Source organism: Cololabis saira, chromosome 4 (genome assembly GCF_033807715.1).
Source record: "Cololabis saira isolate AMF1-May2022 chromosome 4, fColSai1.1, whole genome shotgun sequence".
Taxonomy (NCBI): domain Eukaryota; kingdom Metazoa; phylum Chordata; class Actinopteri; order Beloniformes; family Belonidae; genus Cololabis; species Cololabis saira.
In genome coordinates, this window is record NC_084590.1 from 49,014,672 (window position 1) to 49,032,762 (window position 18,091).

Consider the following 18,091-nt stretch of genomic DNA (forward strand, 5'->3'; position numbering starts at 1 on the left):
CTGTTCTTTATAAAGCAGTTTATCTGCACAAACAGGTTTAGTTTTAGTTTAGTTTATTGGTCCTTTCAATTTCCACAACACAAATAACCCAAAGTACAGGTGTAAATCGTCAGTGTAATACAGAAAAATATATATAATTTTTTGGTATATATGTTTATACACAATTTTAACTAAAAACCAAGGACCAAAAGGTGTAGACTGAAGCCTACGCTAATGACGCCTTCCCTTTTCACCAAAAATGTTAGCTTTTATAAACTAGTGCAATGTCATTAATTAATATCTTTCCATACAGTATTTATATAAGCAATAATACATACACATACCTACACATATACACACATACATTTGAATTGATTTATTTTGAACATGCATGATAAAAAAAGAGTACAAAAAAGTAAAAAATACAGAATACAAATATATAATATAATAGTTCACGGATCCACCAACATGTTCCAAACGGAGTAGGATTGAAATAGACACTTATCCAGTCCCCTGAATCTTACATATATTCTTACATATAACAAGAGTTTCAATAAACTCATTTATAAAACACCCATACCTACTTTAAAAGAGGAGCTCTGCAATCTAACATATTTATAGCTTCAGCAGTAAGATTTATTCAACTTAAGCAGGGATTTTAATCCGTGTGCATTTTTGATTAATTTGTTTGTTAATTATTACTAACTTTATTTTGCAGGTTTTATGTGGAAAGTTGTTCTGTGAGCGATAGCAGAGCTCAGTTGTTTCTAGTTAAAGTGTATGACTGCCTTTCTTCTTTTTAAGCTGAGTAAATTAATTGCAGATACAGCCTTTATCCACCAGATGGAGCCAGAGAAAATTTGCCTTTAGTGTAATTTACCTTCTGTCCACCAGATGGAGCCAAATGAAGTTTACCTTTAGTGTAATTTACCTTCTGTTGACTACTCAGCACAGCACAGGACTACTAAAGGTGAAGTTTTTACAGCCACTTTTCTCTCACTTCGGCATCGTCCACTTTGTAATCGAGTACAATCAGAGATGTTTGTAACCTCCTTTATACTAAAATAGACATCTGCAAATAATTAACGTAATAAAATCAATAGCCCACCACGGTATTTTGTGTGAAGTTTGGACGAACTGGGGGTGATGTTTGTGATGCAGGGAAGGATGAGATCATACAGGCTGACTGTGACAAGAAAAACAAGAAAAAAAATGTTTCAGGATCAATTGTTTCATTACATTGAATAGTTTCAGGTTCACGAAGGTGAGGAGACGGAAAGTGACAGACAGGAAGCCAGTGTAACTTATATGGACATTTCATCTTTCTTTCTCAGCTTCAAATACTCTTATTTCTAGTTTGGTCTTCATTTAATTGAAGAAAGTTCTGCCACATGCACTCTTTAGTTCAACCTTTAATTCTACCAGACATCCACACAGACAGGTGGAAGCAGCAGTGGGATGATCAGAGGGGGGACTGCAGGTCAGCAGTGGGATGATCAGAGGGGGGACTGCAAGTCAGCAGTGGGATGATCAGAGGGGGGACTGCAGGTCAGCAGAGGGATGATCAGAGGGGGGACTGCAGGTGGAAGCAGCAGTGGGATGATCAGAGGGGGGACTGCAGGTCAGCAGTGGGATGATCAGAGGGGGGACTGCAGGTCAGCAGAGGGATGATCAGAGGGGGGACTGCAGGTCAGCAGTGGAATGATCAGAGGGGGGACTGCAGGTCAGCAGTGGGATGATCAGTGGGGGGACTGCAGGTCAGCAGTGGGATGATCAGAGGGGGGACTGCAGGTCAGCAGTGGGATGATCAGAGGGGGGACTGCAGGTGGAAGCAGCAGTGGGATGATCAGAGGGGGGACTGCAGGTGGAAGCAGCAGTGGGATGATCAGAGGGGGGACTGCAGGTCAGCAGTGGGATGATCAGAGGGGGGACTGCAGGTCAGCAGTGGGATGATCAGAGGGGGGACTGCAGGTCAGCAGAGGGATGATCAGAGGGGGGACTGCAGGTCAGCAGTGGGATGATCAGAGGGGGGACTGCAAGTCAGCAGTGGGATGATCAGAGGGGGGACTGCAGGTCAGCAGAGGGATGATCAGAGGGGGGACTGCAGGTCAGCAGTGGAATGATCAGAGGGGGGACTGCAGGTCAGCAGTGGGATGATCAGTGGGGGGACTGCAGGTCAGCAGTGGGATGATCAGAGGGGGGACTGCAGGTCAGCAGTGGGATGATCAGAGGGGGGACTGCAGGTCAGCAGTGGGATGATCAGAGGGGGGACTGCAGGTGGAAGCAGCAGTGGGATGATCAGAGGGGGGACTGCAGGTCAGCAGTGGGATGATCAGAGGGGGGACTGCAGGTGGAAGCAGCAGTGGGATGATCAGAGGGGGGACTGCAGGTCAGCAGTGGGATGATCAGAGGGGGGACTGCAGGTCAGGTTCATTTTAATTGTATGAATTTTATTATTGTATTTATTTATTATTATATTTGATTTCTTTGAGATTTACATCATGCTCATCCTCAGTTGAGAGAGGAACATTTTGGATTGACTTGTCTGAACCAGCACCTTTATTTCTAGGTCGTGTGGATTTGACCAAACTTTATGAAATATGAATCATGGATTGATATTCAAGTTACTTTTTCATAGATTTTACTGCCTAAAGTCCCAGAGCTGGAACAAAGGGGGGAATAGGTCGCGCACATCCAATATCTCAACAGGTGCTGGTCTATAAACATAGATGCAGGAAAAAACAAGAGAGGAGACTTTAGCACGTTTTCCTCTTCTTCTGTTCCGAAGCTGCAGCTGTAGCTGCCTCTACTTCTGCTGCTCCTGGTTTTATTCCTGCGTCCTTATCCTGCAGGAGGAACAAGAACATGTTTTACACAAAGAAAAGATGATTCATGTCCTTCAGAAACGATCCACAACTCTGAACATTTATGTGCAACACATCTTCTCTTCATGTGAAGATAAGAGGCAGCAGACCAGAGTGGTGCTGGAACCACGTCTGCTGATCTAAATCTCTGGATCTTTATGAGTGTGACACCGTCATGGAGGAGACGGCTGAGAGGACGAGGAGGAGCTCAGTCCTGTTAAAGGTCCAGGGTTTCACCCGGACCCTCACTAACACAAACCACCATGTTCTAACGTACCTGCTGACCCTCACTAACACAAACCACCATGTTCTAACGTACCTGCAGACTCTCACTAACACAAACCACCATGAGAAACATGTTTTAACGTACCTGCCGACTCCCAGGCTTGCCGTAGCGCATCTCACTGGCGAACTGTTTAGTGTTGTACGTCAACAGGTTGTATTGCTTCTCTGTATCCACCAGTGAACAGGCCTCCTTCACGATAACATCAGCTGGACGAGGTTTGTATTCATGATCCAGGAGATTGTTGATTCTCCACCTGTCCTTCTTCACCTTATCCTGAAGCTTCTCTTTCAACACTTTGCCAACACTACCACCAACACCAACACCGCTGGAGCTCATGAAGCTCATAGAGCTCGAGGAGGCCATGGAGCTGCTAGAGCTTGATCCTCTCCCTAAAAGGATGAACCAGGAAGAAAAGCGTTTCAGGTGCAGCTCACTGAGATGATGCTGACACCTAAAGATGCTGACATGGTTCTACGTCTGCTCTGTTGCTGATTCACACCGTTGAGCAGAGAGAACAACCTGAAACGTTGTTTGGTTTTGTTTCAGTCTGACATGTTGGAGGAACGAGGAAACTCACCAGGTCCTACGAAGTGAACGACGTTTCCACGACCAACATAAACAGCCCAGTGCTGATAACCACGATAGATCTGGATCAGGTCTCCAGGTTTGACCTCCTTTTGATCCTTCAATTAGAAAAAAACATTCAAGCAATCAATAAAGAGATTGTGATTACAACTGAAAGAATCATCAAAACAAACCAGTCGACCCAGTTGTTGGTTTTAACTGGAGTTGAACAAAATGAAAGAATAGAGAAGAGTGGTTATTGACTTCCATACAGAACCCCCCCCCCCCAAAACCCCCACACAAGCAAAAAAGCAAGATGAAATTTACAAACCGTGTCAAAGAATTCCCTGTTTGAATCGGCTGAGCTGCTGAAAACTGGAAGAGAAACAAAACCAGACACCAAAAGTTCAGAAATGCATCTTTTAAGTTTGTGATCTCCAAAAACCTCTTTGCTATAAAATTAATAATATAACAATAATTAAACCAAATAAATAAATGACTGAAACTGTTAAAAAGTTTAGTGTGGCAGGGTGGAGGAGTGGGCGTGGTTCCTGAGGCGGACGCGTCCGTTCCTGAGGTTTCACCAAACTTTATAAAATATGAATCATGGATTGATATGCAAGTTACTTTTTCATAGATTTTACTGCCTAAAGTCCCAGAGCTGGAACAAAGGGTGAAATGGGTCGCACACATCCAATATCTCAACAGGTGCTGGTCTCAAAACATAGATGCAGGAAAAAACAAGAGAGAGACTTTTGCTCCCTAGTGCAGATTTATGTAGCACATCAATCATCGTTACGTTTCAAGCTCCTTTTTCTCTTCTTCTGTTCCCGAGCTGCAGCTGTAGCTGGTTTTATTCCTGCTGCCAACTTCACCTGCAGGAGGAAAAAGAACATGTTTTACACAAAGAAAAGATGATTCATGTACTTCAGAAACGATCCACAACTTTGAGCATTTATGTGCAACACATCTTCTCTTCATGTGAAGATAAGAGGCAGCAGACCAGAGTGGTGCTGGTACCACGTCTGCTGATCTAAATCTCTGGATCTTTATGAGTGTGACACCGTCATGGAGGAGACGGCTGAGAGGACGAGGAGGAGATCAGTCCTGTTAAAGGTCCAGGGTTTCACCCGGACCCTCACTAACACAAACCACCAGTTCTAATGTACCTGCCGACTCCAAGGCTTGCCGTAGCGCATGTCAGTGGCGAACTGTTCAGTGTTGTACGTCAACAGGTTGTACTGCTTCTCTGTATCCTCCAGTGAACAGGCCTCCTTCACGATATCATCAGCTGGACGAGGTTTGTATCCATGATCCAGGAGATTGTTGACTCTCCACTTGTCCTTCTTCACCACGTCCTGCAGCTTCTCTTTCAATACTTTGCCATCAACACTAACACCAACAGCGCTGGAGCTCATGAAGCTCATGGGGCTCATGGAGCTCGAGGAGGCCATGGCCTCCTCGAGCTCCATGGAGCTGCTAGAGCTTGATCCTCCCCCTAAAAGGATGAACCAGGAAGAAAAGAGTTTCAGCTGCAGCTCACTGAGATGATGCTGACACCTAAAGATGCTGACATGGTTCTACGTCTGCTCTGTTGCTGATTCACACCGTTGAGCAGAGAGAACAACCTGAAACGTTGTTTGGTTTTGTTTCAGTCTGACATGTTGGAGGAACGAGGAAACTCACCGTCTTCTACGAAGTGAACGACGTTTCCACGACCAACATAAACAGCCCAGTGGTTACGACCACGATAGATCTCGATCAGGTCTCCAGGTTTTACCTCCTTTCCATCCTTCAGTTACAATAAAAAGAATCAAGTAATCAATAAAGAGATTGTGTGATTACAACTGAAAGAATCATCAAAACAAATCAGTCGACCCAGTTGTTGGTTTTAACTGGAGTTGAACAAAATTAAAGAATAGAGTAGAGCGGTTATTGACTTCCATACAGAACCCCCCCCCTAAACCCCACACAAGCAGAAAAGAAAAATGAAATTTACAAACCGTGTCAAAGAATTCCCTGTTTGAATCGGCTGAGCTGCTGGAAACTGGAAGAGAAACAAAACCAGACACCAAAAGTTCAGAAGTACATCTTTTAAGTTTGTGACCTCCAAAAACTTCTTCTTTGCTATTAAAATATCAGATATAGTTTTTTCCACACATTTGTGCATTCGTACGGTATATACCAAAAGGTGGATGCGCCCGTTCCTAGTCCTGAAGCACTACAGCTTGAAAGTATTAGTGTCTCTGTACCTGATTGTCTTCCTAAACATCTTTATATGATTGATGTGATTATGTAGTTAACTGGCTGTGACCTCTTATGCATCTGCACTTTATAAGACGTGGTTTTATCATTTTACTGCTACTTTGTTCCTCTGTTATTGTTTTATATTCTGTCTTTTAACCTTGTGATTTTATTTATTTTGACGTGCTGCTACTTCTTGGCCAGGTCACACTTGAGAAAGAGATCCTTGATCTCAATGGGCTTTTACCTGGTTCAATAAAGGTTAAATAAAAAAAATAAAAATACAATTTTATTTACTTACGCTGCAGTGAAAGCCTTTGTTCAGATAGTGAACTATGAAGAAAGTGTGGATAACCTGTGAAAATGACATTTGAGTTTTACCAGAAAGTTCTGACTCAGTGAAAGAATGGTCTGTTTTAAAGCTTTTAAACAAGTGTTTTAAAGCTTTTAAACAAGTCACAACTACGTATTAATCTCTCAAAGCTCTTTCTGAACTTCCCAAAATCTCTGGAAGCAGCAGTGACGGCATCGTTCGTATGTTTTGTCCCGAGTCCTCACCTGGTGAAGTTGTTTCTTCAGATACTCCATAGGTCAGATGTTCTCCGTTGTTTTCTTTTACAACTTGACCCAAACGTGTTAGCAGCTCTGAACGGTCGATGTCACTCATCTTCAGGTGTCGGTATCTGCATTTTCTGATCATCTCCTTCAATGTTGGATTTTCCATGTGGGTTTCCATCAACCCTGAGCTCTCCTCTCTGGGTGTAACCAGTATCAGGCATCGATCAAACGACTGATGGTTGTAAGTTTCAAGGATTCTGCAGAACTTCTCTTTGTGTTCCTCATTGAAGTCTTCAGGTTTTAGGACCAACAGGAACACATGAGGTCCAGGATCAGAGACTCTGGCACAGTCTCTCAGAAACTCGTTCAGTTTGTCCTCTGTAGGACTCAGCAGGTCTGGAGTGTTGATGACTGTTAGAAGTTTGTTTCTAAACCGGCTGGTGTTTCTGGTGCAGCTGAAAGGTTCTGTGTTGAAGACGCTGAGTTCCAGTATTAAGTTCTCCACTGAGTTCCTCTGACTCCAGCTGCTCCCCAGCACAACAATCCTCAGCTCAGACACTGAAATTATAGAAAGAAATAGAAATCATTTACAAACTGCAACCCATTGCCACTCTGACGGCCCGCCCGTGGGCCGTCCAGTCCATAAACTGTCCACACTTAGTCCATGACGCGCACGTCCGGCTTTTGTCATGAAAAAAACTTAGCCAATTGCAGCGTTCGCCCTGATGACATGACCCTCAACATTTAGACTTTTTTCTCAAATTTTCAACTTTTTTCTCGACATTTCGACTTTTTTCTCAAAGTGCATAATGAAAAAAAAAATCTTCCTCCTCTAAAATATTATTTAACCTGGCTTCGGCGTCCGCTCCCCCTCCTGCTCCCCCTACACGATTCACACGCACATAGGCGAAGGGGCGGGGGGTCCGGGTCGTGGGGGACTGAAGGAAGAAAAAATAAGTTTTGTGTCCTGAAGTGTCCGTCATTCTCATTCTCGCGCTTGGTTCACACGGGAAGCTCAGTCCTGTTAGAGCGACCCCTTAGCGTGAGAACTGGCAGGCGGGGGTTGAAGGGGCAACCCCCTCCGCAAGAAAGGTATAAAGACGGGGGGCAGCCGGAAGTTCAGTGAGAGTCTGCTGTGGGTCGGAGTGCACAACGCCCAGTGGGGGTTTTTAATGGCTACTACTGCCTGGACTGTTCCAGCTCTCCATGTCCTTCTGTGTTAAGGTAAGAGTTTAGGCCAAGCCCCTATGTGATTGTATGTTGCTCTGTCATTTGTGGGGGCTAACTTGACACAGAGTTATCCTAGCAAAGGGCAGTTGTGTGTGAGTCTTTTGTTTGCACTGCTTGCTTGCTAATAAATTTATTCATTATAGCAAAAGCGAGTGTGTGTCTGATTCATTTTTGCACAGCCGACCGCTCTCGAACCTAAGTGATATTTCTCCCAAAACAGGGACATTGTCCCGCGCGGCCCGGTACTCCCCGCTCCACGGTTTTAATAACACCGTAGACACTGCACACTCAACGTTTAATAAATACATTTAAAAAGGATACTTAGTTCTGGAGGGGGGTCATTGTCATTATGATACCCTGACCTCCCCCTCCCTGTTTTTATTGCATTAATTACATGCACTCAACACCAGGGTTCGGTTGAGAATGCGGTATGGAAGGGTCCTGCCATGGAGGATTTGGGCCTCCATCGGCAGGACAAGAAAATTTTATAATTTATTAGTATTATTATCATACAAGGATGGCTATTAATATTAATAGTGCCACGGCTTGTGCCAAGTGGCACGCCTCCTCCATAGCTATGCAATAGCAATGGAGGAGCAGTGCCTCTTGGCGAGGACTGGAAATCACTTTTTTTGTCAAATTTAGAGTGAAGCTCTAATTTTTTAGAGTGAGAGAAACAGTCAAAAAATTACCTTTTTTTTTATTTGTAACTCGGGCTCACGGCCAAACCGTAAAAGGTAGACAGATAATTTTTGGTCAGAATGTAGACATACGTGTTGGGATTCATAAAATGTGACTTTGACAGGCGGGGTATGCACAAAATTCAAACAGGGGGGCTAACAGCCACGCGAATTCCTGCCTCGGTCTCCATTAACTGCAATGTAATAAAAAAAATAAAAAAGTTTTCTTCAAAAAAATATCACTTTGTTTTCGAACTGCCGTTACTAACACATTTTAAGGAATATCTGAATAAAATTAAGATTATCAGAATCTGCCAGGTTCTGTGTCTCTCATGATGTCTTAATTTTTCTGCTAGGAGCTATGGTTTTCTCACAAATCGGAGTTATTTGAGAACTTGTCACAAGGCAAAAGCTGGGGTTTTCTCAAAGCAAATCCGGAACATTCCTCATTTCAAGGTTCTTGTTGCCCCTAGCAACCAGAGCACAGCTGTTGACTGATTAGACTGAGCCAGACTGGTCACATGACCCAGTCAGTACAGACTTCATATACTTTAACCTGGAAAATGGAGAAATCTGAACCCTGACCTGTAGACCTTAGATGATCAACAGTCCTGCTGGGAACCGGTTCATGGGAGATGGAGGGTGGTGTCATTGGACTCAGTATCGAGTCCTTGACGTTCATTGGTGAAAATTAGCCCCGCCCCTTCTTCTGATTGGCCGATATATTATAGTCCAATATCTTTTGAATGGTTTGACATACAGTCATGGGTGGTGTCATATGACTCAGTATCGAATCCTTGAACTTCATTGGTGCAAATTAGCCCCGCCCCTTCTTCTGATTGGCCGATATGTTATAGTCCAATATTTTTTGAATGGTTTGACATAGAGAGTCATGGGTGGTGTCATAGGACTCTGTATTGAGTCCTTGACGTTCATTGGTGAAAATTAGCCCCGCCCCTTCTTCTGATTGGCCGATATATTATAGTCCAATATTTTTTGAATGGTTTGACATAGAGAGTCATGGGTGATGTCATTGGACTCTGTATTGAGTCCTTGACCTTCATTGGTGCAAATTAGCCCCGCCCCTTATTCTGATTGGTTGTCCCTATTTTCTGCTATAACTTTTGAATGGTTTGACATACAGAGTCATGGGTGGTGTCATAGGACTCTATTGAGTCCTTGACCTTCATTGGTGCAAATTAGCCCCGCCCCTTATTCTGATTGGTTGTCCCTATTTTCTGCTATAACTTTTGAATGGTTTGACATAGAGCATCCTGTGTGGTGTCATCAGACTTAGTTTTGAGTCCTTCACCTGTATTGCTTGCAAAATGTACACAAATGTGCAGCAGCCCGCCGTGGCACTCTCGAAATTTCTGCGAGGAAATTGTCTAGTTATTACTATTATTATTATTGTTAGTATATTATTAGGGCCCTAGCACTTACAGTGCGAAGGCCCTATTGTATCTGTAGGAATTCTTCTTTCTTTCTTCTGATGAAATGAGGGTCTTTTTTCCCCCTAAATGTGCCCCAAAAGACACCAAATTTTGCACCAAGCCAGGCCTGGTGAAAAATGTGATATTTAATGGTTTGCATTAATGGGCGTTGCCTAATGGCTCAACAGCGCCCCCTAGAAAATGTTGTGCCTCAAGCCCCACAATACGGTTTGACGTACATGCACGAAAATCGGTACACACCTGTATCATGGCACAATTTAAAGAAAAGTCTCTTGGCGCCATGGCCCAAACCCAACAGGAAGTCGGCCATTTTGAATTAATCGTGTCATTTTGGCGAAATTTATGCCATTCCTTCAGCAGTTAATACGGCCCGAACCGTAACGCGCACCCAGGTGTGTTATACATCAAAATGTGCGTCTCCATCCTGCGACAACAAGCATTACTTTTCTCTTTCAAAAGCGTTACCGTGGCGACGCTAGATGCCAAAAAGCGCGCCCACCCTTCATCTGATTGGTTCAGACAGAAAAAACTTTGTGCCTCAAGCCCCACAATACGGTTTGACGTACATGCACGAAAATCGGTACACACCTGTATCATGTCGCAACTTAAAGAAAAGTCTCTTGGCGCCCTGGCCGAAACCGAAAAGGAAGTCGGCCATTTTAAACATTCTCAATTAATCGCTTAATTTTGGAGAAATTTATGCCATTCCTTCAACAGTTAATACGGCCCGAACCGTAACGTGCACCCAGGTGTGTCATACATCAAAATGTGCGTTTGACATAGAGAGTCGTGGGTGGTGTCATCGGACTCTGTATTGAGTCCTTGACCTTCATTGGCCTGAATTAGTCCCGCCCCTTCTTCTGATTGGTTGTCCCTATTTTCAGCTATAACTTTTGAATGGTTTGACAGAGGAAGTCGTGGGTGGTGTCATATCTGATATGCTTATGGGGGACGGTGGCCAAGAGTGCGAGGGCCCGTTCGTCATTATTATTATTACAGGAATCGGATAGGTGAATGGATGGATGAATGAGATTCCTGGGTCTGGGGCCCTCCGTTGTCGGACCCGCGCGTGTGTCGCGCGTGTGTTGGGGGGTTCCCTCTCTCCAGGCCCGTCTCCGGTCTCCCCCGGCGCGCCTGCAGCGTGCCGGGGAGGACCGGAGACGGGCCTGGAGGGCCGCTTTCGTGGGAGCGGGGAGGGGTCTCCCTGGCGGTGGGTTGCCTCCCTCCTACTTCTCCCCTCTGTGGGGTTGCTGGTGGCCTGGGTTCCGGGTTCTTCCTGGTCGGCCTCTGGTCTCTCGGGTGGCGGGGTCCCCCCCCCCCCTCCCCCACTGTAGATACACCTCAGGTGGAGCTTCGTTTGGTTTATTACACACACACACAAACACACATACACACACAACGCCACACACACAACGCCACACACACACACACACACACACACACACACACACACACACACACACACACACACACACACACACACACACACACACACACACACACACACACACACACACACACACACACACACACACACACACACACACACACACACACACACACACACACACACACACACGTTCACCTGGATGCTGCTCTGTAGTTTTTGGGGTTGGTTAGCGGTAGCTTAGCTCAGACTGTAATTGGATGGAGATTCAACATTTCTTGGAGCGAATAATTTGCATTTATTGCCTGAATGTTTGCTCTGTAGCGAGAAGTTGTCCAATAACAAAAAGAGTCACGTGGAAAGACTTTAGCAGCTACATTTGCAGCCGAGGACCCAGTTCTAACTAATATAGAAACATGCAGCATGTGTTGCCTTCATTCTAAGGTTTTTACAAGACTTTTCATTTTTTGCGGCTCCAGACATATTTGTTTTTTGTGTTTTTGGTCCAATATGAATTTAAAAGAGTTTGGGTTCCGACTCCTGGACTAGAGTCTAGTTTTTTTTATGACAAATTATAATTCAAACGAGATATAGTTTCAACATCAGAACTGTTCACTCAGTTCAGAGAAACTTACTGGTAGGAGGCAAGATCTCGAGGCTGCTGCTACGTTTCCAAGGACGTCCTCCTGAAGAGACACAAAGACAAAACAATTCATCCACAACATCAGTTTCCTGTGTTGGTCAATCTGTAAGTGTTTCTAGAGATGATAGACTAGATAAAAACTTTACAGACAGTTGTTAAAAAGGAGAGGACACATTACAAAGTGCCGATTTTATTAAGCCCCCTTCCCTCCCCAAGCAGTTTGGAGATACTTAATAGTTAAAACCATAGATGTTAACTAATTACTTCACCATGAATTCTGAGTGAGACGGCACCGCTTGATTATACTTTTTTAATGTGAGAATCTCTCGTCACCTCCCTTCCTTAAATTCTTTGAGAAATGACAATCAGAGGTAACGGTGTATAAGAGGTAATGACAAGTCAGAAGTAACGAGGAGTCAGAAGTAACGACGAATCAGAGGTAACGATTCAGCTTCATGTTCAGCTTCAGTACCAGAAATAGCCATAACCCGAATTTTGACTGCGTAGAAACGTGGTCATTGAAGCATGGTGGAGGTAGCATTATGGTTCGGAGCTGCTTCTCTTCAGCTGGACCAGGGACACTTGTCAACACAGATGTTAAAAATGGGGACAAAAGCGACAAATACCAAAACCGTTCCGTCCTCTTTCAAACAACGAAAGATGAACCCATGATTTTTTGGGCCGTATACACAACCCTTTGTAGAGCCGTCCTTTGAACCTGAATATACCTGAATATAATAATCAGTGATCTTTATCTTTATATTTAACAACATCTAGAGACTAGTTTTTTTATGACAAATTATAATTTCAACAAGATTTAGTTTCAACATCAGAACTGTTCAGATGCAGTTCAGAGAAACTTACTGTGAGGAGGAAAGATCCAATCAGAAAGTCCTCCTGAAGAGACACAAAGACAAAACAATTCATCCAGAAGATCAGTTTCCTGTGTTGGTCAATCTGTAAATGTTTGTAGATATGATAGATTAGATAAGAACTTTACAGACAGTTGTTAAAAAGGAGAGGACACATTACAAAGTGATGTCATTATGCCGATTTTATTAAGCCTCCTTCCCTCCCCAAGCAGTTTGGAGATACTTAATAGTTAAAACCATAGATGTTAACTAATTACTTCACCATGAATTCTGAGTGAGACGGCACCGCTTAACTCTCGTCACCTCCCTTCCTTAAGTTCTTTGAGAAATGACAATCAGAGGTAACGGTGTATAAGAGGTAATGACAAGTCAGAATAACGACGAATCAGAAGTAACGACGAGTCAGAAGTAACGACGAGTCAGAAGTAACGACGAGTCAGAAGTAACAGCGAATCACAGGTAACGACGAGTCAGAAGTAACAACGAGTCAGAGGTAACGGCGAGTCAGAAGTAACGACGAGTCAGAAGTAACAGCGAATCACAGGTAACGGCGAGTCAGAAGTAACGAGGAGTCAGAGGTAACGGCGAATCACAGGTAACGACGAGTCAGAAGTAACAACGAGTCAGAGGTAACGGCGAGTCAGAAGTAACAACGAGTCAGAGGTAACGACGAGTCAGAAGTAACAACGAGTCAGAAGTAACAGCGAATCACAGGTAACGGCGAGTCAGAAGTAACAACGAGTCAGAAGTAACGACGAGTCAGAAGTAACAACGAGTCAGAGGTAACGACGAGTCAGAAGTAACGACGAGTCAGAGAAGCGCCTGTTCCTGAGGCTGCCTTCTTGGCCAGGTCACCCTTGAGAAAGAGATCCTTGATCTCAATGGGCTGTTACCTGGTTAAATAAAGGTTAAATAAAAAAAATAAAAATAAAATGTTATTTACTTACGGTTCGGTGAAAGCCTTTGTCCAGATAGTGAACTATGAAGAAAGCGTGGATAACCTGTGAAAATGATATTTGAGTTTTACCAGATAGTTCTGACTCAGTGAAAGAATGGTCTGTTTTAAAGCTTTTACAAGTCACAAGTACTTATTACGCTCTCCAAACTATTTCTGAACTTCCCAAATCTCTTGAAGCAGCAGTGACGGCTAATTCGTATGTTTTGTCCCGAGTCCTCACCTGGTGAAGTTGTTTCTTCAAATACTCCATAGGTCAGATGTTCTCCGTTGTTCTCTTTTGCAACTTGAGCCAAACGTGTTAACAGCTCTGAACGGTCGATGTCACTCATCTTCAGGTGTCGGTATCTGCATTTTCTGATCATCTCTTTCAATGTTGGATTTTCCATGTGGGTTTCCATCAACCCTGAGCTCTTCTCTCTGGGTGTAACCAGTACTAGGCATCGATCAAACAACTGATGGTTGTAAGTTTCAAGGATTCTGCAGAACTTCTCTTTGTGTTCCTCATTGAAGTCTTCAGGATGTAGGACCAACAGGAACACATGAGGTCCAGGATCAGAGACTCTGGCACAGTGTTTCAGGAACTGGTTCAGTGTTTCCTCTGTAGGACTCAGCAGGTCTGGAGTGTTGATAACTGTTACATGTTTGTTTCTAAACCTGCTTGTGTTTCTGGTGCAGCTGAAAGGTTCTGTGTTAGAGACGCTGTGTTCCAGTATGAAGTTCTCCACTGAGTTCCTCTGACTCCAGCTGCTCCCCAGCACAACAACCCTCAGCTCAGACACTGAAATTATAGAACAAAATAGAAATCATTTACAAACTGCAACCCATTGCCGCTCTGACGGCCCGCCCGTGGGCCGTCCAGTCCATAAACTGTCCACACTCAGTCCATGACGCGCACGTCCGGCTTTTGTCATGAAAAAAACTTAGCGCCTATCGCCCTGGTGACTGGCACATAGTCTAGCCAATGAAATGCTGAAAACAACGATATGACGCTTCAGGGGTCGGAATAAATCCTACAGCGGGAAATTCAATCAGAGTAGTAAATCACTGCTCGGATCAGACGCACGTCCGTGTTTTGACTCTCTTATATGTATTTATATATATATATATATATATATATATATATATATATATATATATATATATATATATATATATATATCAGCAATATTGATAGTGAATATGATAGGATTCCTCTAAGAGTCAGCTTTCATTAGAGGCCAAAATTATGTACGTTGAAAGGTTCAAGAGTTAGGCCCATGGGATATAATCTAATGTCCCATAATAATAATAATAGTCTTTGTAAGACATCATTTTACAAAAAATGTAAAATACTAATTTTTTGTGGTATCGTTATCAAATTTGAACATGCACTAGATAAGGCCTCATGCTGTGGTCTCATTGTGTTTTCCAGCTTATAAGTCACATATTCACTCATCTGCAGACATCTGATTACAAAACAAAGCAGGCGGTGGGTTGCCTCCCTCCTACTTCTCCCCTCTGTGGGGTTGCCGGTGGCCTGGGTTCCGGGTTCTTCCGTGTCGGCCTCTGGTCTCGCGGGTGGCGGGGTTGCTCCCCCTCCTCCCCCACTATAGATACACTTCAGGTGGAGCTTTGTTTGGTTTATTACACACACACACACACACACACACACACACACACACACACACACACACACACACACACACACACACACACACACACACACACACACACACACACACACACACACACACACACACACACACACACACACACACACACACACACACACACACACACACACACACACACACACACACATGCTCTGTAGTTTTTGGGTTAGGTAGCGGTAGCGGTAGCTTAGCTCAGACTGCGATCGGATATCAGGATTTGGGTCGATTGCTGTTCATGTTTTGGTTGGCTCCATGCCGGTTTCGTGTTTTGTTTGTGGTTTTTTGTTGCAGATTTCCAGTGCTTGACGTGAGGTCTCCGTATGTTCCTGCTTCCTGTATTGGCAGTGGATGTCGTCACCCCCCCCCCCCCCCCAAAAAAAGAAAATAAAACTCACTGGGTTTGTATGCGTATATATATGTACATATATTAAATATAGTAATAATGCACATATATATACCTTTGGTTTCTACCTTCATGGTATCAATCATTAATATGTGTGCAGAAAAGGTGAAAAAAAAAAAAAAAAAAATGAATCGGTAAATACCCGGTAGTTATCCATGAAATGTATAGTAAATACAAGGTAACTACATGTTCATTGAAGTGTAATTAGCTGGTAACTACCTCAAATATAGGTTATAATTTCCTGGTAGATTGCAGAAAAATACTTAGTAATTACCTGGTACTTAGAAATAATTCATGTAATTTCAGAGTAATTACATGGTAAATTGACTGGTAGTTACCAATATTAACCTAGTAAATACCTGTAATTTCCCTCGGTAAATACACATAATTATATGGTACAAGAAAATACGTAATAATTACCTAGTACTTACTGGGTAAATTACCCGGTAGTTACCATGTAATTAGCAGTGTAATTACCATAGTATTACCTGGTTATTACTGTACTGTAAAAGAAAGGGTTACCGAAAAGCCTTAAGCCAAACAGTGGGAAGGAAAAACTCCCCTTTACCACACAAACATGAGCAGAAGGGGATTGAAAGAGTGACTGTGTGTGTGTTCGTGTGTATGTATGTATGTATGTATGTATGTATGTATGTATGTATGTATGTATGTATGTATGTATGTATGTGTGTATGTATGTGTGTATGTATGTGTGTATGTGTGTATTTACACAAAGTTAATTAGGAAGGTTTGAACAGTGTAAGTGGACAGATTCAGCTTCATGTTCAGCTTCAGTACCAGAAATAGCCATAACCCGAATTTTGACTGCGTAGAAACGTGGTCATTGAAGCATGGTGGAGGTAGCATTATGGTTTGGAGCTGCTTCTCTTCAGCTGGACCAGGGACACTTGTCAACACAGATGTTAAAAATGGGGACAAAAGCGACAAATACCAAAACCGTTCCGTCCTCTTTCAAACAACGAAAGATGAACCCATGATTTTTTGGGCCGTATACACAACCCTTTGTAGAGCCGTCCTTTGAACCTGAATATACCTGAATATAATAATCAGTGATCTTTATCTTTATATTTAACAACATCTAGAGACTAGTTTTTTTATGACAAATTATAATTTCAACGAGATTTAGTTTCAACATCAGAACTGTTCAGACTCAGTTCAGAGAAACTTACTTTCAGGAGGCAACAAGTCGATGCTGCTGCTACGTTTCCAAGGACGTCCTCCTGAAGAGACACAAAGACAAAACAATTCATCCAGAAGATCAGTTTCCTGTGTTGGTCAATCTGTAAATGTTTGTAGAGATGATAGATTAGATAAGAACTTTACAGACAGTTGTTAAAAAGGAGAGGACGCATTACAAAGTGATGTCATTATGCCGATTTTATTAAGCCTCCTTCCCTCCCCAAGCAGTTTGGAGATACTTAATAGTTAAAACCATAGATGTTAACTAATTACTTCACCATAAATTCTGAGTGAGACGGCACCGCTTGATTATACTTTTTTTTTTTTTTTTTTAAAAGATTTTTTTGGGCTCTAGTGGCCCTTTATTGGAGATGCAGACTGGAAAGGGGTAGAGAGAGAGAACGGGGAAGACACGCAGCAAAGGTGCACGGGCTGGATTCGAACCCGCGACCGCTGCAGGAGGAGGACTGTAGCCTCAGTATATGGCCCGCTGCTTAACCCACTGCGCCACCGAGCGGCCTTGATTATACTTTTTTAATGCGAGAATCTCTCGTCACCTCCCTTCCTTAAGTTCTTTGAGAAATGACAATAAGAGGTAATGGTGTATAAGAGATAATGACAAGTCAGAAGTAACGACTACTCTAAAGTAATGACGAGTCAGAAGTAACGACGAATCAGATTTAACGGCGAGTCAGAAGTAACGGAGTCTGTGCAAACTAGAGCATGGACATGTGGACTTCCAACAACTGCAGTTCATGTTCTCACCTGGTTCAGGTTGCAACTTGGCTGCCATCCTGACATTGATGCTGAAGCAGCAGGAGAAGTTCAACTGGAGATTTTTTTTTTCAACTGGAGATTAACTGGAGATCAACTGGAGATCAACATCAGATTCCTAAAATCTTCTGCTTCCATCCTGCAGGTGTTGCAGCACGTGGATGAAGAAAACAGCTAAAATAAACAAAACAGACAAAACAACATTTTATTTCTCTCGTGTGTGTACAATGCTAAGTTGTGAAAAAAAAAAACAAAAAAAAAAAAAACAAGAAAAAACACAATTTGCCGAGACTTGTGTGTCGGTCAAGTTCCACCACCTCCTAATATTAAGCCATAATAATAA

General features: G+C 43.1%; 1 protein-coding gene across 3 annotated transcripts; it reads right to left on the reverse strand.

Moving 5' to 3' along the window:
• Positions 1–70: 70 nt before the first annotated feature.
• On the reverse strand, positions 71–17,867 carry LOC133442095 (uncharacterized). 3 transcript variants are annotated; one of them, XM_061720010.1, is made up of 18 exons: positions 17,740–17,867; positions 16,965–17,015; positions 13,940–14,497; positions 13,709–13,762; positions 12,754–12,786; positions 11,882–11,932; positions 6,496–7,053; positions 6,239–6,292; positions 5,697–5,740; positions 5,380–5,485; positions 5,163–5,191; positions 4,863–5,126; positions 4,493–4,568; positions 4,025–4,068; positions 3,707–3,812; positions 3,214–3,518; positions 2,743–2,825; positions 71–1,165 (listed from the first exon to the last, which is right to left on the reverse strand). In XM_061720010.1, exons 1-18 carry the CDS (start codon positions 17,765–17,767, stop codon positions 1,153–1,155), a joined length of 2,457 nt encoding a protein of 818 aa, XP_061575994.1. In that variant the 5' UTR covers positions 17,768–17,867; the 3' UTR covers positions 71–1,152. The 3 variants fall into 3 exon arrangements, with proteins under 3 accessions (XP_061575994.1, XP_061575993.1, XP_061575995.1); XM_061720009.1 differs by having other exon boundaries at positions 4,863–5,191; XM_061720011.1 differs by lacking the exon at positions 6,239–6,292 and having other exon boundaries at positions 4,863–5,191.
• Between the last annotated feature and the right edge of the window lie 224 nt (positions 17,868–18,091).

Coding starts and splice junctions, on each gene's coding strand:
- LOC133442095 (XM_061720009.1), bottom strand. CDS start 17,767: ATGGCAGCCAAGTTGCAACCTGAACCAG. Junction 5,486..5,696: donor ACAGGGAATTCTTTGACACG/GTTTGTAAATTT, acceptor TTGTAACTGAAG/GATGGAAAGGAGGTAAAACC. Junction 4,569..4,862: donor GCAAGCCTTGGAGTCGGCAG/GTACATTAGAAC, acceptor TTCCTCCTGCAG/GTGAAGTTGGCAGCAGGAAT.